The 26328-nt window shown below is 41.7% G+C and overlaps 1 protein-coding gene across 2 annotated transcripts; it reads right to left on the minus strand.

The window, feature by feature from the left end:
- Positions 1-276: 276 nt before the first annotated feature.
- On the minus strand, positions 277-26259 carry YARS1 (tyrosyl-tRNA synthetase 1). 2 transcript variants are annotated; one of them, XM_088790933.1, is made up of 13 exons: positions 26012-26259; positions 22326-22472; positions 22012-22187; positions 17290-17419; positions 15333-15413; positions 11884-11976; positions 9054-9189; positions 8467-8552; positions 5598-5733; positions 4585-4682; positions 3460-3653; positions 2757-2898; positions 277-1141 (listed from the first exon to the last, which is right to left on the minus strand). In XM_088790933.1, the coding sequence occupies exons 1-13, from the start codon at positions 26066-26068 to the stop codon at positions 1031-1033; spliced, it is 1587 nt and encodes a 528-aa protein (XP_088647059.1). In that variant the 5' UTR covers positions 26069-26259; the 3' UTR covers positions 277-1030. The 2 variants fall into 2 exon arrangements, with proteins under 2 accessions (XP_088647059.1, XP_088647060.1); XM_088790934.1 differs by having other exon boundaries at positions 22326-22532; positions 26012-26207.
- Positions 26260-26328: the final 69 nt, after the last annotated feature.

A 26328-nucleotide genomic window follows, 5' to 3' on the forward strand; every position in this document is an offset into this window, starting at 1 on the left:
AGGGCGGTCATCTGGGGCCACATTTACAAGGGAAAATGTTCTGCTTGCTGAAAGCATTGGACCCCGAAGTGGGCCTCTTCTGCTTTGTCCTGCCAAATGCAAAGTCAGGTAGGTGTCTGTCCAACCTCACCTATGCCTCCCGCCCCCACCCCACCCATTAGTGTCAGAAGTCCAAGATACAAGCCGCCCAGGCTGGTGGGGGGCTCAGCAACTGCTACATACTTGTCATGTTCCCCTCTCCTAAGATGTTCCAGTTCACAGACAGTCCCCATTCAGTCACCCTTTCACAGACATTTTATTTGAATTCATGACAATGAGAGTTAGTGATTCTGATTGAAATGCCTTATGGAGAAAGACCACACCCTCTATGAAGAATGAACCAGGCCCATACCATCCACCCTACTTCTGATATTAACAACACGGCCAGGGAATGTCCCAACCTAGCAGGATCAAGGGAAATTCCAAGAACCCTGCGGCAGGGCCTGTCCCCAGTGCCAAGCCTCAGGGTTGGCAGGTATTGGTGAAAGCTGCCAACCACTTGGTAGACCACTAGGCTGTTTTTCCTTCCTTTTCCTTTTCAAATCCCACAATTTCCTGTTATGAAGAAGCTGTAAATAGCCCAGTCCTGGCACCAGATCCCAGGCAGAGGCACAGCTGTTGGGAGAACTCTAGGAAAACCTGGGAACCAGTATTTTTCCAATTAGGATTGTGGCATAAACTTTTTCTGTGAAATATATTGAAACCAGATTTCTCAAGTCAGCTGCCATGGGAAGAAGGTAGAGCTAGACTTACTGCTGCTGCCCTGCCTTTGTTACTCCCTGGGAGGTCAGCCTCTCCCTGCAGCCAGACTGGGATGATCCTGGATTTGGGGGGGGTTGAGCTGCCTCTTACTGAGTCCTGCACCTAATAAAGTCCCAAACTGCCTGCTTCAGTGTCCTGGGAGATGGGTAAACGGGTGATAGGCGGAGCAAACTGAGGAGACAGCAGATGACTCAGGACGATGGGAGAAGGGAGGAAGATGCTGGGTCAGCTAGCTAATGTTCCCCCCTTTCAGTGATTTACAGGAGATGTACCCCAGCTTGGTCATGAAGTTGGTTTCCTTCCACTGTGCGATGCATTCCTCTGAAATTTTAAAGTCAGCCTGGACGAGAAACAAAAAAAGTGGTTATAGTGATGATAGTGGGACTGCAAGAAAACAGACTCTTACGTGACTAGTAGTGTAAACTGACTCAACTTCTCTAAGACAGTAGTTTGTCAAAAGCTTCCATGTTCATATCTTTTGACTCGGGTAAGCCTGAAGCATTGCTGGAGGCAAAAATGACAAAACTAAAGCTGGCCTACTTCGAGCACGTCATGAGAAGGCAGGGTTCCTTGGAACAGACAATAATGCTGGGGGAATAGAAGGCAGCAGGAAAAGAGGAAGCCCAAGCATGAGTTGGACTGACTCCATACAGAAGCCTATAGGAGCCTATAGGAGCTGAGCGAGGCTCCTTAGAAAGTTCTTCCGGACGCTGAACCTAAACAGGACAGGACACTAGGCATCACTCATTCATAGGGTGGCCGGGAGCTGGAGCCCACTCAGCGGCACAAAGTTCATTTTAAGGATTTAGCTTAAGAAAATAATCATGAATAAGTGCCAAGAACTATGTGCCCGGACACCTATCACAGCATTCTAACAGTACAACCTCTAATATCTCAATGTCTAATAAGGTTATATAATTTGGTTAAGTTATGGTAATTATGACAAAATACAGTAAGATCCCTCCTCAATATTTAAGAAGATGGGGAAGTTTTTCAGGCATAAAGTTGAAAAAAAAAAAAAAAGACTAAACATGGTATAACTCAAACTAAATATTTCTATGTATAGAAAAAGTCCAGAAAGAAAGAATCACTAATGACATTTTTCAGTATCTCTAGGTGGTAGGACTATGGGTATTTTGTTTTTTTCATTTCCCCCTATACTTTACACATTTCTACATTGAAAATTTATAGCCAGAAAAAAATAAGTTAATTCATAAAACCATCCTGAAAAACAAGGAAAGGAGGGAGGCGACAAAGCCATTTGGCACATACAGGAGGATGGAGAGGTAGAAATCACTTGAAATGCCCTCCAGAAATACTGTCTAATTGAGTAAAACAAGTTATTAACTAGAAAAAATTGCAAATGTAGTGTTAGTTCCACAGAGAGTGAATTTTTGCTGCTTTATTCACTGATGCAGCCTAAGAACCTAGAACATTGCCATATATATATGTGTATATGTATATGTATATATATATGTATATGTAACTATATTTGGGACCCAGTATTTGTTGAATGAATGAATGAATTCAGGGGTCATGGGGGCAGGCCCTATGTGAGTCAATCCCCCAGAAGGAGAGGAGAGAATGAGTGCTCTAAGATCAAGATGGGTGGGAAGGACCCTGGGAGGATTTTGATTCTGGCTCCATCACTTCTGGTGACCCTGTGTGGCCTTGGCAGATATCCTGCCAGGTAAAATGGGCATGATCTCCTATCACAGACTGAAGATCAAATGAGTAACTCTCTGACGTTCCCTACACAGTGCCTCAAGCAGCCTGTCAGTGCTCAGTACATGCGAGGGCCCCTGTGCTCCCTAGGCATCTCATTCAGAAAGGTCTGGAATGAAGAAAGAAGAGAGGGGCTTAGATGCAGAAGGCCCAGCTGGGGAAAGGGCCGGTTTGGATTCAGTAGCAGCAATCCAGGCAGCCCGGGGAAGAGAGGAACTGCAGCTTTTTACCTGCAACTTCTCAAAGACTTTCTTCTTGGGCTTGAGCTCCTCGTCTGGTTGGCCCCTCTCATAGCCCTTCACAAACACTCGCTCACCAGGAGCAGAGCCTGCAGGAGGGTCCAGAGGCTCAACCTTGCGGCTGACCCCTTCCCTGGGAAGATACACAAGACAAGGAAAGAGTGAGGCTATGGATTGCTTCCAGCTGCCATGGAGGCCAAGCATTAGAGCCTTTACATGGGTGCCCTACTGGGATTTAGGTCACCCACACTGCCAGAGCTCCGGAGGCCCTCACTGCTGTACTTACATGTCTGGACATCATCAGGGTCGGGTTAACCAGGGCTAAACTGAAATCCTATGTCAGGAGAGATCTGAAGTCTGGGCTCTTAGGGAAGGGAAGTATAACACCACAGAAAGCAAGGCCTTGACACCCAGTCAGAAGTGGGTTTGAATCCTGGCCCCACCTCTTAGTAGTAGTGAGAGGTGGGCATGTACATGTTGCTTTGAACCTTCAATTTCTGTTTTAATAGTTAACTGTAGGTAAAGTGCTTCATTCACAGTACTTGTTTAATAAATAATTCCTTAATGCACCACCTTTTGGCCAGTGTCCTCAGGGCTTCACTTGGCATGTGGAGGGGCATTGTGTGGGCCAAGTCCCCACTCTTCTCGGCCTCCCCCAGTCCTATGCCCCACCCCACCCCAAGTCCTCACTCACATAGAAGCACACAGAAGCATGCCTTGAGACTCGACTCCTCTCATCTTCTGGGGTTTCAGATTGCACAGCACTACCACCAGCCTATCCTGCAGTTCCTCCTTGGGCACAAATTGCACCAGGCCGCTCACCACAGTCCTTGGCTCAGTTTCCCCCACATCAATCTTCTCCACATACAGGCTGTCTGCGTCTGGGTGCTGCCAGCAAGAGATACCAGTCCAGGAGAGTGTCATAAAGGAATAGATCATGGTGCCTGGTGAACCCTCTGGCTCCAGAAAGGGGCAAATACTCCCTACAGCTGCCCCCGAGGTACCTTCTAGAGCTAACTCTCTTTCCAGGTCCCAGACAGCAGGCAGGAGAATGGGCTTTGAAGGTGCAGTCTACTCTCAACCAAGAGGCAGGATTTGAATGAAATGGGTCTAGTTACTTGTGTAAGAGGTGGAAGGAATCTCTAAGAGAGAATAAATGGCCTGGACTATCTAGGGGACTACTATATGGCCACATGCTGTACCAGCTCAGTCCTAGGTGCACTGGAGGATGGGAGAAGGAAATCTACTGGTATCACCATCTGAAAGCATCAGCAGCTATCTCAAAGTACTTTTGGTGGTTGGGTCTATGTAGTGAAAAGTCAGTCAATGCTAAGAGAAAAAAGAGCCCACAATTGTCCCAGGCATAACCTTCTGTCTCTGGAAAAAAGGAAGTCCTTTTCCCGTCACCATTTTCTCTATCCGTGTGTGTGTGTGTGTGTGTGTGGGGGGGGGGGGGTTGGGGGGTAGGGGAAGGTTGTTTGGGAGACAAAGTGGCTGATCCAAGATAAGGCCCGCAGCTAGTTCAGACAAGCTGGTAGAGAACAGGTGAGTCCACCAGACTGGATTTAATGGATAAACAAGTTCCCTCTGACTAACATCTGCCCCGCCCCCCCATGCTGAGTTCCTGGCTGGGTTTGGTTGCCTAAGGTCCAGAGGCAGCAAAGGGAAAAGCCTGATGCCTGGAATTAGACACCCGGGTCCTGACTTGCAATACGACCTCAAGGCTGTTGCTTCCCATCCCAGGCCAGGTTTCCTCCAGATGGAAACAGACAAACACGACTCCTATGTGCCTCTCTGGGACGTGCTGAAAAACAAGTACCTTGTCCACACTAATGATTTTCCCCACACGGATATCCAGCCGGGATGGGATGACGTCCTCTGGTTCTGAATTCTTGGCAGGGCCTTTGACAACTGGCTCTGGGAATAAGAAGAACCCCAATGGGTCAGAACTCTCTTCCTTCCCCATGACAAGTCAACTGCTGATCCCACCAAATGAGGACACTAATAGGATTTCATGCAGAGTCCCCAGAATCTAACCAACCATCGATTATACCTTCCTTCTATCCATCTGTCTGTCTGTCTGTCTGTCTGTCTATCTATCTATCTAACAAATCCTTCTTCCTTTTTTAACTTTACTGGGAAGATTCATAGAATTAAAATTATTCATGTAGGACTTCACTATGGAAATAGCAAGGACCTGACTAGAAAACACTATTAAGTTTTATAGAACATGGGAGTCCTGGCCTCTGTTTCACAGAGGTCCAGACTTTTCTTGATCAAGTTAAAAATTACCTTACCATGAGTGCTACTTCTGAGTTATATCTTCTTTAAAACAGGGTCAGCAACCTTTGAGAAGCGACATGCTAGATTTTTATCTACCCTTGCCCTCAGCTATTAGGCTTGTGGGGAAGGGGAAAGTAGTAGATCTGCCACCTTTAGGTGTTTCCATTCATGCATTCCATACATATTTGAGTTTTTTCTAGGAGGGGTGGATGGCCAACTAAGAGCCAGTCAGAAGCACATGGAACGGAACTGGGTGAATCAAAAGATGAGCTTCCCTGAGAAGCTGAAAGGATCAAAAGCACGTCTCATGCCAGCATCTCCCAGCAGTTTTGGTAAAACAAGATGTAATCACTTCATACCATCCACCAAACTGAAATCAAAGACTCAAGTTCCATTCTTGGAGCCAATGGAGCATGACCTTCATGCCCTTCAGCTCCCCTGGCTTCTTGGGCCCTCAGTTTAGGACAGACCTTTTTCTGAGGCCCACCAACAGGCTATCCCAATGACGTCATCCCCCTTCCTTTGCCCCCCCTCCCCCACTGGCCTTACTCTGCTTCGAGGGATCTGGGTAGGCGGCACTGGACAGCTTCTTCAGTGCAGGGGTATTAAACTTTTCCCGGATGGGATCCAACAACTTGTTCAGGGCGACTTCAACAGAATTCTTTAGGTCTCCAGGGTGTACAACCTGCAAAAGTGTATGGAGCCTGGTGAGATAAGGCGCTCAAACAGGGCACGGGACACCTGAATCTACTAAGCATAAGGTGAGTACAGGATGCAGGGTGTTTTCCCAGCAGTCAGAACCACCTTGTAAGCTGGAAGGGCAGAGAAGGGGAAATAGGTTCAGAAAGTTTATCTAACTTGTCTGGGATCCAGGTCTTTTGACTCTGAATTTGATACTAACTTGAGGGATTTCGGAGGCTAAATGTTTTTATTAATCAAACTCTTCTAGTCCCTCCATTTATGCTTAGAGTAGTGGCATAAAGCAGGTGTCATTTACTGGCAGAGAAATATTCACATAGGAAACCATAGGGCTAAAACCAGAGGGGGAGCTGAGTGACCAAGAAGAAAGAGTAAGGACTCTGGAGTTAGGGAGAGCGGGGTTAGAGTCCCAGCTAGCTAGCTGTGTGACCCCCCCAACCAGGCACCTAACCCTTCTAAGCTTTGGATTCTTCACTTCAAAAATGAAGATAACAATACCTTTACCTCAGAATGAGGATTAAATCACATAGTGGGTGAAAATGGTGACGAGTACATGGGAAGAGTTCAGTAATTCAATTTCAATTAACTGGGATATAATTCATTCTTCTATCTCAAATCTGGCCTGAAAGGATCTTCTAGATATTCTGAGGGGACATCCCCCTGTAATACAACAATGCCTACATTTTTGTTTCTGATGCTATTCCTTCATTTCCTTGGGAATGTTTAATAACAGAAAAGCTTTAGACTTGCATCGTCTAACGTGGCAGCCACTAGCCTCATGTGGACATTGAAATGTAAATTAAGATTCAGTTATTCAATTGCACTGGTCACACTGTAAGGCTCAACAGCCACACATGGCCAGCGGCAGCGGTGTTTGACACTACAGGATACGTGCACTATCACAGAAAATGTCACCGCTCTGCTTAACACGTTGCGTACAGCGGGGTTTAAATCCCTCGTGAAGATTCTCGTGATCCGTACGCAACGTGTTAATGCTGCTCTAGGCTCTTTATTCAAAAGCATTTCTTCTATTCCTTCTCATTATTCCCACAAAGGGCTGTTCACAGGGTTGAGGAGGCGAGTGTAGGTTCTGTGGCCTGCCTCAGACAGCAGATAGAAGGGTCTCCAAGCAACCACTGTCAAATATCCAAAAATGGGCCTTAAGGACCCTCAGACCTCAGAGGTCCCTCTTTTCCTCTATTTGATGCCCACACCCTCATACAACAGTGTTCCTCGGGCCTCTGCCTGAACACCTCAGTGATGGGGAACGCAAGGTCAAGGGAGGCAGCCCTGTCCATTGCCACATAATTGAGATCATTAGAAAGTTCTTCCTGAAGCTGCACCTAAACATGCCTCCCTGTGACCCCCACCCATAGTCCTGGTTGAGCCCTCTGGTGCCACAAAAAGAAAACCCCTCTCCCATGAGAGTCCTATGTATTTTGAGGATGACTGAACCCATATTTGCTTCTCAGCCAAATATGCCCAGTTCTTTCAACTGCTTTTGTGACATGGTTTTGAGTCTGTTCCCAATCATCGCATCCTTTGTCTCCCTAAGAACACACCCCAGATTGTCAAATAAACCTCACAAAATTGAAGTCCAGGGCTGAATGCACAACCCCAAATATACTCAGAACAAGGGAGAACTGAATGGAATATTCTCATGACTTGGGCCAAAGCTTCATTAATATTTCTGACAGCCCTCTCACATTGCCGACTCAACTCAAAGAGTCCATCAAAACTCCCCATTTCATTCCAAATATATGCTATTATTACATCTTCCCTTTATGATCCGGCCCTGCTCTACCACTCCCACAATGCCCCACCTCACCTTTTAGACTCTAGTCAGACCAAACCACTTGTGAGTACTTATATACCATGCTGTTTCATCTTACCATGTCTTTACCCAATTTATTCTCTCACAGATTTCCCCATGAACTCCTAATCCTTAAGTGAAACAGGATTTTGATCTCTCCTCTACAAAGTTTTCCCAGCCAGCCAGTTAATCACTTCCTCCTATTTTATTTCTAGACCATGTATATATGAGTATCTTCATTGTGCAGTAAGACAGGAAGTGATAATTGTTTACATGTCTGCCTCTCCTATTGGACTGAGCTTCATGAGGACTTAATCGCCTTTATAATGCCAGCCCCTAGCACAGTGCCTAACACAAGGCCACCTAGTAAGTCTTTTGTTAAACTGTTGAAATGAATAGTGTCCTCTCTTCTATCCTTTTATAGTTGTGCCTCTTTTTTTAACTTTTATTTATTTAAATGTGTTTTTCCAGGACTCATCAGCTCCAAATCAAGTAGTTATTTCAATCTAGTTGTGGAGGGCGCAGCTCACAGTGGCCCAGGTGGGGGATCGAGCCCACAACCTTGTTAAGAGCACCGCGCTTTAACCAACTGAGCTAACTGACCGCCACAGCTGTGTCTCTTTTTGGAACCTTGATTTTGTGCGTGTCCTTGAAATACTTCATCTTAGGTTGGATTTGGTCCTTTCTTCCAGGTTGAGTCCTTTGGAGAGTGATTAGGACACTAATACATTAGCTTTATGCCATTTGCCCATTTAATCTGTGAGCCATCTGAATCCTCATCTAAGCCATTAACAAAATATATAGCCTTGGAGAGCCCTGCGACACATAACTGGAAATGTGACTAGGACAAGATGTAGGGGTTTGTCAGAATGAGTTCAGTGGGGATTACTCCTCCTCTGGTATTACCTCATCAGCAAAGTCCTTTTCCAGGTCCAAGTAAGCTGTGTAGGTTTTGTTTCCACCCCATTTTTCATCTCGAAGGATTACAAACTCTGTAAGAAAAAGGACCCACATCAACAAACTTACTGCTAATGACAGAGTCAGCATGCCTAGCCCAAATGTATGGGTATTTGTCATTTCTGCCATATATTTAGAACTTTATTATATGGCAGTTTATTTTTTTAAAATTGGATGAGTGGCCAGGTTGTATCCCAGCTAGCATCCAAGCTTAAGGGGAAGGACTGTGTCTTATATTTCTTGTCATTTCTCTAGTTCAACATGCCTGCCCCACCCTCATTTCTACCACCCCTGCCCACCCTGACACCCCACTTAGAATCTAACCTGGTAACAACACATGGACAACTAAATGACATCTTAACACCAATCATACATTAACATATGAGAATTCAAAACAGACAACCAGGGAAGCCTGTCCCGGGAGGAAGACGCTGTGACAAATCACAAGTATGATATAGTGTATGATCACAAGTATGGTCACTACTAGTTTTGCTATTTCAGCCTGGCCTCTGAGAAGAAAACAGGGAGTGTCTTACCAGACTTGAGGGGAAACAGCACATGCTTGATGAAGGACAGAACCCCATTGTTTTCCACATTTCCTGGCTCACAGAAGGCCTTCTTCAGTTTTTTCTTCACATCCTCCTTCCGATCAAGGAGATCAATCTTGGACTCCTAGAAGCCAAGGAGGAGAAGGGGACCTCTTGTGGTTGAAAATGAGAATACGCTCAACTAATCTGTATACAGTCAACCCTTGAACAACACGTTTGAATTGCCTGGATCCACTTATATGCAGATTTTTTCAATAAATGCGTATAGTATTATAATTGATTTTCTCTTCCACGTGATTTTCTCAATAACATTTTCTTTCCACTAGCTTACTTTATTGTAAGAATACAGTATGTAATACACATAAAACACGAATCATTAATCGACAGTTTATGTTATCTGTAAGGCTTCCAGTCAACAGTAGACTACTAGTAGTTGTTTTGTTTTTTTTTAATTTTTTATTGGGGAACAGTGTGTTTTTCCAGGGCCCATCAGCTCCAAGACTAGTCGCTGTTTTCAATTTAGTTGCAGGGGGCACAGCCCACCATCCCACGCGGGAATTGAACTGGCAATCTTGTTAAGAGCTCTCACTCTAACCAACTGAGCCATCTGGCCGCCCAGAAGTTAAGTTTTTGAGGAATCAAAAGTTATACGTGGATTTTCAACTGCATGGGTGGGGAGGAAGGGATGGTCGACACCCCTAACCCATACATTGTTCAAGGGTCAACTGTATTTTATTTTTTTAAACAAAGATTTAAACATTAAACAACTTTAACAAAAGCAAAATTAATCAGTGAAGGACCACTTTCAATATTGACACCCAATAAATAAAACTATTTTAATTTTTCTGTGTTCTTCTAAGGCCTTGTCTACAGCACATGGAATTATTACAAATTTGTAGTTAGAGAATAAATGTCCTGTGTTTTTTCACTTAAGGCTATGTCCTAAGTATTTCTGAGTGGCTACCTAGTCTTCTCTTATAATTTTTATGCTATGTTAGAGTCCCAATTATTGACAACATAATTTAACAATTTCTAAACTTTCAGATTATGTTCAAAATGTTACAAATAACATATCATGCTACAATGAACATCTCTGCAGAGGTTTTTTGCTTTGTTTTGTTTTGCCTTCTCTAGGATTATTTCCTTAAGCTACCAAAAATTGTTAGATCCAAAACTGTTTTCCAAAAGGGGTATACTAATTCACATTGTCATCAGCCATCACCAACGTTATTATGAATTATTTAGAGCCATTTTTCCTTTTTAAGGTAATAGGATTTGTTCCTTATTTTGGAGTGAGCTCATATTCATTAGAGTTCAGTGGTTACTAAATTCTGGTCCACATATGACTGTACATATCACTTGGAGTGCTTTTAAAAAATATAAATTACTGGTCTCCACCCAAACCTCATGAATCAAACTCTCCCAGGGCTGGGCCAGGTGTTTGTATCTTTAAAAAGCTCTCCGAGTAATTATGATGCAGTCATGTTTGGGAACTGCTGCTAGAACTGATTTCCAAGCTTGAGATATGGTGAATGTCACCAAATAGGATGAGTAATATGATACTTTGTCAGAGAAATGACTGACACATGGAACAGTTTAACTTGAGAGAAAAAGGAATATTATTTTAAAAATAAAAATAACAGTTTCCAGGCATATATTTACTAATCTCTGATCAAAGATTGAGAACTCAGACTTAAAGAACTAGATGAGTGCCCAAACGTGACTTTAAAAAGAATCATCTAGTAGGATTTGTAAGAAAATACAGATTGCCAAATTGTTTCCCAGAACCACTTATCAGACTCTAAGGACAGGGTCTAATCGACACCTTTTTTTTTTTTTTTTTAATTCTCTATGTGATTCTGAAGAACAGTCATGTTTGGGAATCCTGAACTTAACCTTTCACATCTTTGGGTTCCACCAAGTCCTCTACTCTATCCCCTTAGTGATTAAAACAAAAGTGTCCTTTCCTTAAGTAGGACTTTTTAAAAATTTTTTTATTGGGGAAGGGGAACAGGACTTTATTGGGGAACAGTGTGTACTTCCAGGTCTTTTTCCAAGTCAACTTGTTGTCTTTTCAATCCTAGTCATGGAGGGCGCAGCTCAGCTCCAGGTCCAGTTGCCATTGTTAGTTGCAGCAGGCACAGCCCACCATCCCTTGTGGGAGTCCAACTGGCAACCTTGTGGTTGAGAGGACGCGCTCCAACCAACTGAGCTACCTGGGAGCTCAGCGGCAGCTCAGCTCAAGGTGCCGTGTTCAATCTTAGTTGCAGGGGGCGGAGCCCACCATCCCTTGCGGGACTCGAGGAATTGAACTGGCAACCTTGTGGTTGAGAGCCCACTGGCCCATGTGGGAATCGAACCGGCAGCCTTCAGTGTTAGGAGCACTGAGCTCCAACCACCTGAGCCACCGGGCCAGCCCTTAAGCAGGACTTTTAAATGTTAGAGGACAGCATATTTATCATATTAGTTATATCAGACATCACCCTAAGAATCAAGATGCTAGTTGGTGAAATGCAACCATGACCTTCTCATTAATAAGCTGAATTTTATCATATGAGTTCTATGAATGAAGAAATTACTTTTGCTTATGCTTTTTATCAGTAGCAGTAAAACTCTTATCATTATGATCGAATCCCAGCAGGACTGCTTCTAGGTCCTTTAATACTCAATAACCCCTGGAATTAACTGGAAGACTTAAGATTACTTATAACTCAAATATTTAAGAATTCTAGTTAGCGAGGTTACTATTCTTTTGAGTCCTTGATCTCTTCATCTTTTGCTGAAGATTTCTAGACTCAAGTCTGAGCTGGCAACCTACCTCTTCTGAAGAACTCATTTTGCTGCCAGTTAATCCTGGAACCATAGGATTCATCAGATGGATTCGTTTCGAGTAGCCAAGTGCAGGGAGGTACTGAAGGGTTTGAAAGAAACACACAAAGCAGGTATTAGTATAAATTCCTCCCCAGTACCTCTATCTCATCTACGATTGGAAGGAATATATGAAGCTTAACAATTTCACATGGTCCTTCCAATCTTTTTTCCTACTGAATATAACTTTCAATGGTGATCATGATGTAAACAAAGTTTTTTTCCCAACTGCTTTTCTATTAATATTACATTGTGAGGTTACTGGATTTATTCTCCCACCATGAACAATTATAAAAGCTGGAAATATGTAAAATAACCATTTGCAAACATTGGACAGCAACAGGTGTACAGCTACAAATCTTGAGAGAAGGGAAAGCAAAGGTGACCACACCCCAGCTTTCTGCTTGAGGGCATTTTTTTCAAACCAGGTGCTGAGAAAAAGAGACCAAGCAGGTAGCAGCAGTATGACTAAGAAGAGAAGACAGACATTGGAGTTCATGGCTGCCAGGAGGCTAGGATTTGGGAAGGGTTCTAGAAAGAAGAGAACCCTCCTCCAAAAAGTTAAGTCAAAACTCCCCACTGATTTGTTGACTGACTCATAGCTGTGCGTGCATATGGAGAGACTCCAGGAAGAACAGGCTCTGGGAGGCTCAAGACCTGAACAGATTTCAGAGGCTGCACAATGCCGAGGAGACAGAGGTTAACGTTTAGGTCCAATCAAAGTAGAGAGGGTTCTGTCAACACCTTGAAATTTCAGTATGAGACTCGAGAAAGGCCATATCCCAAGAATAAGACCCACATCATAGGGATAAGGGCAAAACCGAAATACACCAGTTCTCACAAAGCCTAAAACCAAGCCCTGACAGGATCATGGTGATAGATAAGTCAATAATTTAACAGCCTACAGAAAACATAGAACTCTATAAACATAATCCAGAACCTTTAGAACATATCTATGATGTCTTTGATACATTAAAAAAGTACGAGAAATGGGAAGCAGAAAAAAGTGACTGATAGTTAAAAGTCAACAAAAGCAGAGTCAAAAAACCATCCAGGTATTGGAATAAGCAGATCAGCGTGTCAAAATAACTATAATTCATGTGTTAAAAGAAATACAGGAAAAGATGGGCAAAATAGATAAAAGATGGAGAATTATAAAAGAGAATAGGAATGTATAAAATAGAATCAAATGGAAGTTCTGAAATGGCACAATACAATATTGAATGGATTCAACAGAAGACAGGATTAATGAACTTGAAGAAAAGTCAATAGAGAATATCCAAACTAAAGCCTAGAGAGAACAAAGAAAGGAAAACAACAGAACAGAATATAAGAGATATGTGGGACACATGTAAAATTAGGGTTCTAGGAGAGGAAGAGAGAATAGGATGGAAGCAATATTTAAGGAAATAAAAGGAGATAATTTTTCAAATTTGATGAAAACATCAATCCACAGACTCAAGAAGCTCAGCAAATCCAAGTAGAATACAAAGAAAACTATACCTAAAAACGTCATAGTAAAATTGCTGAATATCAGAGACAAAGAGATATCCTTAAAAGCAGCCAAAGAAAAGATATATTATCTACAAAATAGAAACAATAATACTTACAGATGATTTCTTGATGGAAACTATAGAAGCCAGAGGCAATGGGACAACTCTTTAAAGCGCTAACAGAAAAATAATTGCCAACCTAGAATTCTATACCCATTGAATGCAAAAAAAAAAAAAAAAAATGTGTTTTCAGACAAAAGAAAGCTGAAAGAACTCATTAGGAAACATGAAATACTAATGGGGGTTCTTTAGGCTAAAAGAAAATGATCCCAGATGGAAGCATGGAGATATAGAAATGCAGGAAGAATCAAGAGTATCAGAAACGGTAAGTAGTGATTAAGTATACATGAAAATTGACTGTTTAAAAAACAATTATAATAAAGTCTTTGGAGGTAAAGTACAGCATAGGGAATATAGTCAATAATATTGTAATAACTATGTAGTGTCAAATGGCTAATAGACTTATTTGGGTTATCACTTTGTGAGGTACATAAATGTCTAATCACTATGTTGTTTTGTACACCTGAAACTAATGTGATATTGTGCCAATGGTAATTGAAAAATATATTTTTAAAAATTAAAAGAAAATAAAGTCTTTGGGATTTAAAATATATGTAAAACATATGACAACAATAGCAAAAAGGGTAACAGGGCATTTAATTGAGTAAAATTGTTATAGGTTCTTGCATTGTTGGGAAGTGGTAAAATTATCTAACTTAAACTGTAATAAATTACAGATACATGTAATCTCTAGGGCAGGAATAGGCAAAACTTTTCTGTAAAGGGCCAGATAATAAATACTTTAGGCTTTGTGGGTCACATGTGGTCTCTATTGTGTATTTTTCATTTTTTAAATAACCCTTAATAAATATAAAAGCCATTTTCAGAGCTTCTGAGTCATACATAAATAAGCCATGGACCATATCTCTGCTAGAATAATAAAAGAAGGTTCAACTAAAAAATTAATAGAGGAGATAAAATGGAATAATGAGAAATACCTGATTAATAAAAAAATTTACATTGTAAACATTTCCCTATTCATTAAATATACCCCAAAATCATTAAAAAATACATAATATTTCATTGTGAGGATTTATCATAATGTATTTAACCAATCCTTTATCATCTGATATGTTTATTTCTAGACTTTGGCTTTAACTGATAATGTGATAAATACTTTTATACATAACTCAAATTGCACTTTTAAAATTATTTCCCTAGGACAAATTTGTATAATTACTAGGACAAAGGGCAGAATCATTTTAGAATTGTCAAATCACCCTCTAGGAATGTACATTTCTACTAGCAGTATTTCCTCCCCACCCTTGCCAATGTGAGGTTTTGAGAAGCTTTCAAAAATACCAACCACTTCTCAATAGACCATTCCAACTTACTCAAGTTCTTTCCCAGAAAAAACTATTACGGGCTTGCGCTAATTTCCTCCTTTAAGCCCTGCTAAACCTCATCTTAGAAATGAGTGGTTTTTGTAAGATCCAGAGCAAACAGACCAAATGCTCTGAGAAAGAACAGTAGTTGTGACTGCTAGTGCCTTTCCCAGGAAACTAAGCTATTAGGAAAGAGGCAAAACCAACAGGTCTGGGGCCAGCTTCCTGGCGGCAGCAAGAGCATGGGCTTTTGAGTCAGACAGATCTAGGTGCTAATTTCTGCTCGGTCACTAACTGGACAACTTTCTTACTCTTTCTACCCTCAGTTTTGTCATCTACAAAACAAAACAGAAAAATACTTACCATACAATAAGGTTATGAGTGATGGGACTGGCACATTCAATAAACTTGAACTGCATACTTCTGCTCAAAAGAAAAAAGATAGGAAAGCGGACACTAACCTTCTCTGCAAAAGTGAAAATCTTTCTCTGATCGACACCTCCAAATTGGGCATCTACTTTTAAATACTCTTCATCCAAGGCCTGTGGAGAGAAACACATGGGCATAAACTCCTACTGTATTTCTTCTATATGGGTCTGAGAAATCAGAAACTTTTGAAAATCACTATGCTTTTCAGAAGGTAGAGCCGGGAAGTAAATAAGCAGCATCCAGCCTCCGTGTTGGCCTCTAGAGCTCCATAAACATTTGCTGAGTGCCCGTATCAAACAGTACTCCAAGTGGATGTCATGGGGTAAAAAATAAGAATAGTCTCTAGCCTCAGGAAGCTCACAACCCAGTGGGGAAGGGAGGGAAGAAGACAACGAACTATAGTCATATCAAAGATACCCCCTGTATAACACAGTCTATGAAAAATGTTAAATAAGTGGCAAAAGAAGAAAGTGCCCAGAGAGCTCAGAAATAAAGGCAAGGCTAAACTAGTAAACAAACAGTTATTGTCACTTACTACATGCCAGGCCTAGCGCCAGCCCTGTGGATGCAGAATCAGACCCAGACTCTGCCTTCAAGAAGCCAACTACCCAGTTTCGGAGAGAGACAAGGAAACAGATAATTTCAATACAGTATGCTAGGCGACCAACCTAGATGTTTATTTAAAGAACACTGCTAATACAAAGGAAGAAATGATTATCTCTATCTGGTCAAACAGGTGGCATTAAGGCTTCCTAGAATCAGCTTGTGGGCTGAACTTGATTTTGAGGAATACATAGATGTTTTTCACCAGGCAGAGGAAAGAGTATGTGAGAAGGTGCAGAGGCGTGAAGTGTGTAGGGAAATGATGAGTAATTCAGTCCGCTAAAGCACAAACTCCAAGGGATGTGGGAAGTGGTTAGTGATGATGACGTTAGAAAAATAGGTAAGGACACTGAATGTCATGCTAGGGTGCCTGGCAATATTCTGGTCCATGAATGGTTTTAAGGAGGGGAGAAAATGGCCTGCACTGTAGAAAGATCACACCAGTGAGAGGCCAAAGCATGGCGTGGAGGCCTGTGAGTTGGAGACAAAGAATATTGCTGTAAGGCCAGGTGAGAAACAATGATGAATCACGTCAGTGCGGATGTAGAGCAAGATGAAATTTAAGAGACTTTTAGGAAGTAGAATTGATAAAATTTCGTGTCTGATTGGATGGGGGTAAGAGGAAGAAGGAAAGGTGGAGAAAGGTGAGCAAGCAGGAAGAATCTAGAACAGCACTGTCCAACAGAACTTTCTGTGATGATGAGTATGTTCTGTATCTGTGCTGTCCAACAAGTGGCTCACGAGCACCTGAAATATATAGCCAATGTGACTGAAGAACTAAAAATTTTAATTTTAATTACTTTTAATAGCCACATATGACTATGACTCGAATCTAACTACCATAGTGGACAGTGCAGATCTAGAATGTCTCTGGGTTTAACCTTTGGAAAGGTCACTTGGAGGTGACAAGGGGAGACCTAATTTTCTTACATTAAACATAGAAATATACAAGGAAAAAATTAAATCTATCTACATTTTCATCCTGCCATCCTGAGGTAACCAGTATTAACAACTTGCAAATATACATACACATGAAATAGAATATGCTTGTTTTGTTTAATGGAAAATAGGATCATGCCTAAAACTTATTTTCACACATTGCTCTGAAATTAATTTTCTTCAATTAAAAGATTAAGATCAACGTAAGGAAGATGGGTGAGATGAGCAGTATTTTAAAGGATAGGTAGGGAAGGACTTACAACTGAAAAAGTCAAAGAGGGTTCCAGGAAGTGGGGGTGGGGAGAGGAGGGAGACAGGAAGGAAGGCCTACAGGATGGTGAAGGAACAGCAAGTGCATCAGTTTGACAGGGCTGAGAGAGAGGTTTTGATCAGTGGTTAGAAACAGAACAGAAAAGGTCACTGGGCAACTCCATCCCTCCCATGTACCTGTAGTCCGGGATACAGCAGACCACTCAGCAATGGGTGTTCCACCTGCTTTACCACCTCAGCTCCAGCTTTCTTGGCATCGTGCTGTGTGACCATAGAGGAGAGTCTGTACACATCTAGGGTGTACTCTCTGAAGAGGAAAGGAAGAGGAAATAGCTGTAAGACAGGGCTCAGGCCCCAGTTTAATCCTAAAGCACATTAATTCACTCTCCCAATCTTATGACATTCCAAGAGAACACTGCCTAGTAGCTTCTAAAATGTGAGCGGTCCATCCTCTCATTCAAAATACGACTTTATCTGTTTCCTTTATAAAGATGGCTTTAATTAATCTTTTTTTTCACTTCTTTCTTGAAATACTGCTTCTCTGCCATTCCCGTCCATTTTCTTCTCTGGAATGCCTATTAAATAAACATCAGAATTTCTCAATCTCTCTTCCATGTCTTAAGAATAGTATACCCATCACTCAGTTTAAGAAAAAGGACCTAATTACTTCTGAAGCTGCGTACCCCCCAACAATCCTATCCCACTTCCTTCTCCACCGTAACCACTACCCTGAACTTCTGTCTTTTTCCAGTTTTACACTATGTTTGTATCTCTGAAAAATGTGTTGTAAATATTTTTATATGTGTATCCTGGTATGTATGTGCAAGTTTTTTATACATGCCAAGGAGTAGAATTTCTTGATCATAAGGGACTTGCATATTGAACTTTAGTGGATAATGCTAAACTATTTTCCAAAGTGGCTTTTATCAATTTTATTACTTAATATTGTCATTATTTTAAATGTTGCCAATTTGGAAAGCATGAGTTGTTTCTCACTAGTTTTAATCTACATTTCTTTGAATAATAACCAAAGAGGTTAAGCATCTTTCCATATACGTATTGGTCATTTGGTTTCTTCTGTGAAATGTCTAAGTCTTTTTCTACCAGAATGACATTTTTTGACAGTTGATTTTGTAGTTTTTGACATATAATACTGGATATTAAAATCTTTTGCCAGTTACATGTTGTTATATCTTCTCCTAGTTGGTGGCTTGTTTTTACACTTTATTTTACTTTTGATGTATTGAAGGTCTTAATTTTAATGTAGTTGAATTCATCAATTCTTTCCTGTGTTTCATACTTTCAGTGTGTCTTGTTTAATTTCCCCCGCCCTGAGATCATAAGATGGTCCTACATATCGTCTTTAAAATGTCTTAATTGTTTGGACTTTACAATCAAATCTCTAATCCACTTGGAATGGAGGGATCATTTTTCCCTATATGGATAACCAATTGTCTCTGAACCATTTTTTCTAAAAAGTTTATTCTTTCTTTGTTGATAAGCAATACCAGCTCTGACATATATCAAGTTTCCATATTTGTCAGGGTCTATTTCTGAACTCTCTATTCTGTTCTGTGGGTTAATTCTCAATCCCCATGCTACATGAATGACAAAGGATTTGGTATCCAAAATGTATAAGGAACTCCTAAAAAAGGGTAGAAAAATAGGCCAAAACACCTGCATAGACACTTGACAGAAGAGGACACACAAATGGCCAACAAAAACATGAAAATAAAATTTTTCAGATAAATATTTTCAGATATATTTTATCCGTACACTTGAATTGTAGTTTGGTGGGTATAGACTTTCAGGTTGGAAATTCTTTTCCTTTGGAATTTGAAAGGCTTTGCTTCAACACCTTTTGGTTTTCAGTCTTCCTTTTGAGAAACGTAAAGCCATCCTGATTCCCAGCGTTTTGTAGGTGACCCCCTTTGATTATTCAAATATTGGACCTCCTGGCCTAGTACTCTCATTTATTCTTAACTTTCTCTCTCTCTCTTTTTTTTCATTATGGTCTGTGAGGACCATGAAACCAAAGATCAAGTGCATATGATGCAATGAACTCCCTCAAGGTGCAAGTCGTCTTCAACGTTCTACTTACCGTACTTTGTAGGTCCTAAGATGTATATTTTTAAATATTTAACATCTCTTAAATCTAGATGAGTCTTTTACATGTTATAGATTATTAGCAGTATTTTAAGACATCTGAGATTAATTGAACCATAATATCTCTTTGTATTTCCACTTTCTGGCCACTAAGCGTATATTTTTGACTAATTTGTTAATTGACTAATTTGAAGCATTTAGGAACTTTAAAAAATATTTTATCCAGAATTTTCAGTTGTTTTCAGCTAGAAGGTTGGTCAGAGTACTAACATACTCTGCCAGACTGCTAAAAAATAAAGTCCTTACCTATATCTTAAACACTTTTGCAGTTTTTGTCCATTTCTCTGCATTCTGGGTGAATTCCTTACTATTACCTTTCAAATCTATAATCTTCTCTTCAACTGTGTTCAGTCTAGACTTGATCCCATCTATTGAAGGTTGGTTTGTGGGTTGTTTCATTGTTTTTACTTTAATGACAGACTTTTACATTTCCAAGATTTCAAATAATTATTTGTATTTCTATATATTCATTTTCATTTCTATTTTATAATTTCTTTTTTTTAATGGATATAATTTCTTGGCATTTGAGAACTTATGTTTTTTTTTTTGTAATATCAGGGATATAACATTCATAGGTAGTGGGAGCTTGGTTCAATTTATGGTGTGTACATACTCCAGTCTCCATAGGCCTGAATCTTAATAAAAGTTCCTAAAGATTCAGGTAGGTGGCCAATAGTGCCCCACGCCCCAGCTCTACTTTCCTTGAGGAGTGAAAATGGGAAAAGGGGAAAGGCCTTGCTTTATCCTCTGGCCTTAAGCAGTCAGCCTGGTGTGTCCCCAGTGCCCACTTCCACACTGGAATCCAGCAGACGTATAACTTCAGCCCCACTCACCAATTTACATTTCAATTGTTTCTCTTACCACAGAGATGTTTAGCTCATTTATAAACCTGGCTATGTCCTTTTTCAAAATTATCATTTTTTAAAATTTTTGTTTTTAAGTATCATCATTGTGTTTGGAATAGAGGGAGAGCATCAAAGCGTGAACTTACAAAGCCATCTTCCTTTGAAGTCACTTTTGTATATAGAAAAAGATGGGGTGACTTTGAAGCATAATAGCTTTATTTATCCCACCTTTATTCTAGGAGAATAAAAACTTTGTCCGAGTTATTCACTATTACATTCCCAGTACCTAGAACAGTGTCTGGCATATACTAAGAACTCAATACAATATTTGCGTGATTTGTTTCCTCACCTTTGTCAGGTCTCTTGTCATCTTATGCCATTTTATCATAGAGGTCTTCTGTAACCACTCTATTTAAATAGAAACTCCCCACTTCCCGAGAACTTTCTTTCCTCCTGCCTGCCTGCTTTGTAGCACCTATTACCATATAATAAAAGTGTTCCCTGAATATCTGTAGAATCTATGTAAAATGAATGAAATTTCAAGTACTCTACTGAGGCTGTAGATTCAAATATCTGTTTGTATAGTCTGTTTATATGCTGTATCTAAAACCCTATAAACGTCCAACAGTGGGGAATGGTAAAGGAAATTATGTTAGATGAAGTAAAACGAGAAATTACGTTGAAAGCAAGAGTTCTGGGTTCACACCTGACTCTTCTACTTAGTAGCTGTATGAACTTAAACCTGAATCTATTTCCTTATCTGTGAAATAGGATAAAATGAGCTTATCTTAAAAACTTGTTCTACTATATATTGCATTGTGTGTTGTGCAATCTACTAGCCCCTGTCTCCTACCTATCCTTCCCCTGGAGTTGAAAAGAGACTTACCTGACAGGCGGATTTTGAATAAAGATTTGGGTATGTTAGATCCAAAAAAAAAACAAAACTTGTTCTAAGGGTTTAAACGCAAAAGTGACCAGTAAAGGGATACATGGAATATTTGAGAGGTTTTAGAAATAAAAAAATGTGGCACCATGGGGGAATTACTTAGGAAATTGTTAAGTTAAAAAATTAGGACTCAGGGGTAGCAGATGGCTTAGCTGCTTTGAGCACGAGCACTGAACAGGGTTGCCGGTCCGACTCCTACATGGGCCAGTGAGCTGCGCCCTCCACAACTAGATTGAAGACAACGAGCTGCTGCTGAGCTTCTGGAGGGGTGGCTGGATGGCTCAGTTGGTTAGAGCGCGAGCTCTCAACAACAAGGTTGCCAGTTCAATTCCCGCATGGGATGGTGGGTTGTGCACCCTGCAACTAAAGCTTGAAAACGGAAACTGGACTTGGAGCTGAGCTGCGCCCTCCATAACTAGATTGAAGGTCAACGACTTGGCGCTGATAGACCCTGGAGAAGTACACTGTTCCCCAATATTCCCCAATTAAAAAAAAAAAAATTAGGACTCAAAATTGTATGTATGCTAATATTACAAATATGAATAAAATTGACAAAACATCAACAAAAATTGTTGGGGAGGTGAAAAACAAGTAAAATATTTTCCTTTCACATTTCCTTTATCATCATTTGCTGAGGCTGGAAGGAGAAAGTGAGGCTGAATGGTTCATCATTACTCTCCCATATGCTGTGAGCTCTGAAAGGCCAAGGACTTCATTATGGTTGCATTTATATCTCCAGCAAATAGGAGAGTACCTAGGCACTTACTAGTCAGCACATTTTTGATGGATGAGTTAAAAGGACAAAGGGTAGAGAACTTGTAATGGTTCTTAATAGCTAGAGCCAGACAGCTTCTAATCCAAATTTAAAGAGTGCCTGGATTCCACAGGACTGTAATTAGCTAGACGCACCAGAGCCACGAGGGTGGATGAACAAGCACTTACTTGCTGAGCTGGAAATCAGTGCCTTTGATGAACTTGAGCTTCTCCAAAGGCACACCAATGCTCTCCAGCATTGCCTTGATCACATTCTCATAGTAACTGGTTCGGAGTTCTAGAAGTTCCCATGGGGCTTTCATATTATCCAGATATGCGTGAAGGTCCGCAAACAGAATTGTTACCTAGACATAGAGATAAGGGGCCACCAAAATGTGAATTTGTCTAAGTACCTCCAAACCCCTCCTCCTGGTCCTGCCCTCGTTAAGTCTCTTTTGGCCATTCCCGAGAGCAACTGCTTGGTTTATAACATTACTTCTTACCTCACATCCTGCTTTCAGGAAGTCTGCGATCTTAGACATAGGCACGAAATAAGCCACATGTGGCCTGCCGGTAGTTGCTGTTCCCCAGTAAACTTTAAGTTCCCGTTCCTTCAGTATCTCCTTCAGCTTCTCTTCCCCCAGAACCTCCTGTTGTGGAAGCAGAAGAGCTGGTTTAATGCTGGTGCCCCACCTTGCTCATCCTTTACCCTGTGACAAGGAAAACAAAGGTATGTGTCACTGGGGGTGTCCAGACTCAGAGCCAGCAGAGTGGGCCAGCCATGCCCTCAGCCCAGAATGAGAGCCAGCCTAAGTTGGTGCTGTTGCTAGTACCACTCCAGTGGAATGACGCTGACGTTAGGGGAATGGGGCATGTCCCTAATTACATCTTCCCCTGCAACTACCTCTAACTCGTGCTCCTTCCTTTCATAGCCAACTTCTTGAAATAGTTGTCTCTTCTGATCTCCATTCCTTCTCTTCCATTCCAGTTTGAATTCCATACAGCATCACACTACTGAAAATGCTCTTGCGAAGATCACAAAGGGTCTCGACGTTGCTAAATTCAATGAATACTTTTCAGTTCTCACACCGTTCCTGAAACACACTCCTCTTTTGGTCTCCTCTATTTTTTATTCTCTTAGTTTTCCTCCTACCTCTTTGGTTGCTAGGTCTCAGATTTTTTTGCATGTGTTCTTCTTCCTAATCATTAAATATTAGCAATCCTTGCGGCCCTATCTCTTCTCACTGTACATTCTCCCTGATCCCCTTCGGTGGCTTCAATTACTATTTATGAGCTAGTAACTCCCAAATCTCCTGCTTACACCCACATATAGAACCATAATTTTGTTATCAACCCAGTTACTTGAAACTCAACATGTTCTTACCTTCCTACCTCATGTTCTTACCTTCCTACCTCATTCCCCAACCATCTTTTTCACTTATGGTTTCATCCCTAGTTCAGTAAATGGTGCTATCATTCACCAAGTTGCATATTATTCAGAAACAGTTATTAAACCCTCCTACTTGTATCCGCCTCTACACAACCATCCTAGTCGAGGCCAACATCAGATTATACCAAGATTACTGTAGAAGCCTCCTAACAGGTCTCCCATATCTTGCTCTCTCCAATCCATGTTCCAAAAGGCAACCAGAGAGATCTCTAAAACCCAAAATTTGATTATCTCATTTGCCTGTTGAAATACTTTAATAATCTCCTTTTTCCCTAAGACATATTGGAAAAATCCTAATAGGTCAATATGCTGCAGATAAAAAGAGATTTTAATGTTTCTTCAAGTGATGATGGTTGTGGAGGCTGTTGGAACCCATGAAGACAAAAATTGTTTTGCTGGTTTGAATTGTCTATTAGCAGGACTTGTTAAAATCCTGTTCCAAGCTGGTTGGAGGCTGATCCTGAATCCTCTGAGCCTCTGACTATTTAGATACTTAGAAGGTTCTCACCACCCAAGGAAACATCATATCACTTACACTTTAAAACCTGAGTGAGTCAATGCCATTAGCTGTGTATATCCTTTGTCCTCACCCAGCACTATTTTATGGAGACAGGCTAAGAAACAAAGGGACCTGGCTAGGAGGAAGCATGCAAGAATCTCTGGGTTAGAGCAAGTCGTGAGTGGAAAGAACCCAAATGCCCATCGACGGAATAATGGAATATTATTCGGCCATAAAAAGGAATGAAGATCTGAAAGGACAACAACATGGATGAACCTTGAAAAAATTATCATTTAAGTGTAAGACACAAAAGGCCATATTTGTATGATTCCATTTAAATGAAATGTTCAGAATAGGCAAATTCAGAGACAGAAAGTAGATTAGTGTTTCTCTAGGACTGGGGAGAGGGGAGAAATGGTCAGTGATTTCTAAGGGTATAGGTTTTTCTGTGGGGTAATGAAAATGTTCTGGAATTAGATGATGGTGGTAGTTGCACAGCCTTGTAATTACAATAAAACCCACTGAATTGTACACTTTAAAAGGGTGAATTTTATGGTATGTGAATTGTATCTCAAAAAGAGAGAAGAAAAGCTGCAGCCCAACCAATGTATCACTGCTCTTAGAATAAAAACCCGATTTTAAACATAGCCTACAAGACCTTCATGACCTGGTCCCTGCTATGCTTCCTAAACAAACAAGTAAAATGTATAGTACGTCAGATGGTGACAAGTTCTATGAAGAAACAACAACAAAGTGGTCCAGGAATGGCCTTCCTAATAATGTGACAATAGTCAGAGGCCTGAAGGAGGCAAGGGAATGAGCAATATAAATATTTATTAAGTGCTTAATCTGCACTTTGCTCAATCTACTCCTGCCAAATTAGCCTTTTCCTGAACCAATGTTCTTTCTCCCTTCTGGGTCTTGATCTGGGTTCCTTCTACCTTAAATGTCCCCTTCTCACCCTCCATTCTTCCTTATTAACTTCTACTCCTGCTTGTTCCTGGAAACAGCAGGAACATGTGTGAAGAAGTGATTTGCTTCCTTCACAGCACAATGTAGAGGTCACTTCCTTGGACTTCCCTGACACTCCCCCCAGCCCTTCCCCTAATTTCTTTTCAAAGCTCCAAGTATAGTAATTTCCAGTACTTGCTTCAACTGTAATTAAGTGTTTGGATTACAGGTCATTTTTAGAGTTTAATTCCCTCTAGACAAGCTCTGGGAGGGCAGGGGCCGAAAGTACCGTAGTGCCTAGCACTGCTCCTGGCTGTGCAGAGTGCCTAAAATAAGGTATTTGTGTGAGCAAGAGTAACTCCATTTTGTATGAGCAAGAGTGACTCCATCTTGGACACTGAGTGCCAAGGGAATGCCCTACTAAGTAAACAATTTGTTTGTACAAGTAAACAAGTACCAATTGGGGGAGACGCCAGCTATAAGGACTGATAGAAGGGCATCGCCCAGTTACACCCAGACTTGAAGCCCTTAAGGACCGAAGGCTTCGGGACCCTGGAAAGACGGTCTCCCTTGAGAGAAGACCATGCTGCTCCGTGAACCTCTGAGCTCCAACCTCACTCCCCGACCGGATTGGATCCTCTCCAGACCTACCTCCTGGACTAGCCGCTGTGCCCCAGCACCGGTGGATTCCGCGGTTGAACTGACTTTGGGATTGGTTCGTAATCCTAAATTTACTATTGTGTGCTGTAGTTGGGATTGGAATGCTGTTTGTATCTTATAGTGAATTGTGTGATTAAAGAGTGTGAGGGCATCTTACCTGTATACTTGCCCTTGTCTCTCGTTCGGCCCATAGTCTACTGCGGGGACCGCATCGGTGTGGGCCAAAGATAGCCCAAAGGTTGTCGGACGCTACGCAAGATCGTCAGGGTCAGTCGTGGGGGAAATCCCACGGTCTTACACACAGAGACTGCACTAGCAGACCGTAAGCTCAGTGGTCGCTCGCGACACTGGCACATAGTACGGTGGGTGGAGTGGGAGTCCTCGTTTCAAAGCCCGGCTCAACACAGGTAACTGCACACTGGAGGTGAGCCCACCGTGATTTCTGCATTACCCAGCTAATTGCTGCTTGACTGACTGACCGACGAGTCATGAGGACTGCAGGTTCTCTCAGCGCTGCCTCGGCGCGGAGTCCCCGGCTCCACACCCTTAGGATCCCGTAGTGGGGCTCAGGATCACTGAACCCCGGGCCCCAAATCCCCAACAACGCATTTCCAACTCCAAGGACCGACCTTCAGGTTCCGGGTGATAAGATGCAGCTTCTCTTGTGGGCTTGGAGCGTCCCCCATGGCTCCGTCGCCCGTCTCCCGTGATCAGTCTGGCACCCGCGCCCCTTCCTCGGTCGCCGCCGCCGTCGCGTGCCGGGAACAGTAATGCGAATCCAGTCAGGTTGCATCAGCTGAGCTCGTCGCTCGGCTTGCTCGGCCTGGACCCTTCTCCGCCCGGCAGTGGTCGGGAGTCAGGAGCAACAGAGAGTCGAGCGGTTCGATGAGATGAGAAGGGGTGGAGCCAGTAGTCGGGGTAGGCGGTGTCGGGGCGGGGTTGCAGC

Source organism: Rhinolophus sinicus, chromosome 14, assembly GCF_057876585.1.
Source record: "Rhinolophus sinicus isolate RSI-liver-muscle chromosome 14, RSI-T2T, whole genome shotgun sequence".
NCBI lineage: Eukaryota > Metazoa > Chordata > Mammalia > Chiroptera > Rhinolophidae > Rhinolophus > Rhinolophus sinicus.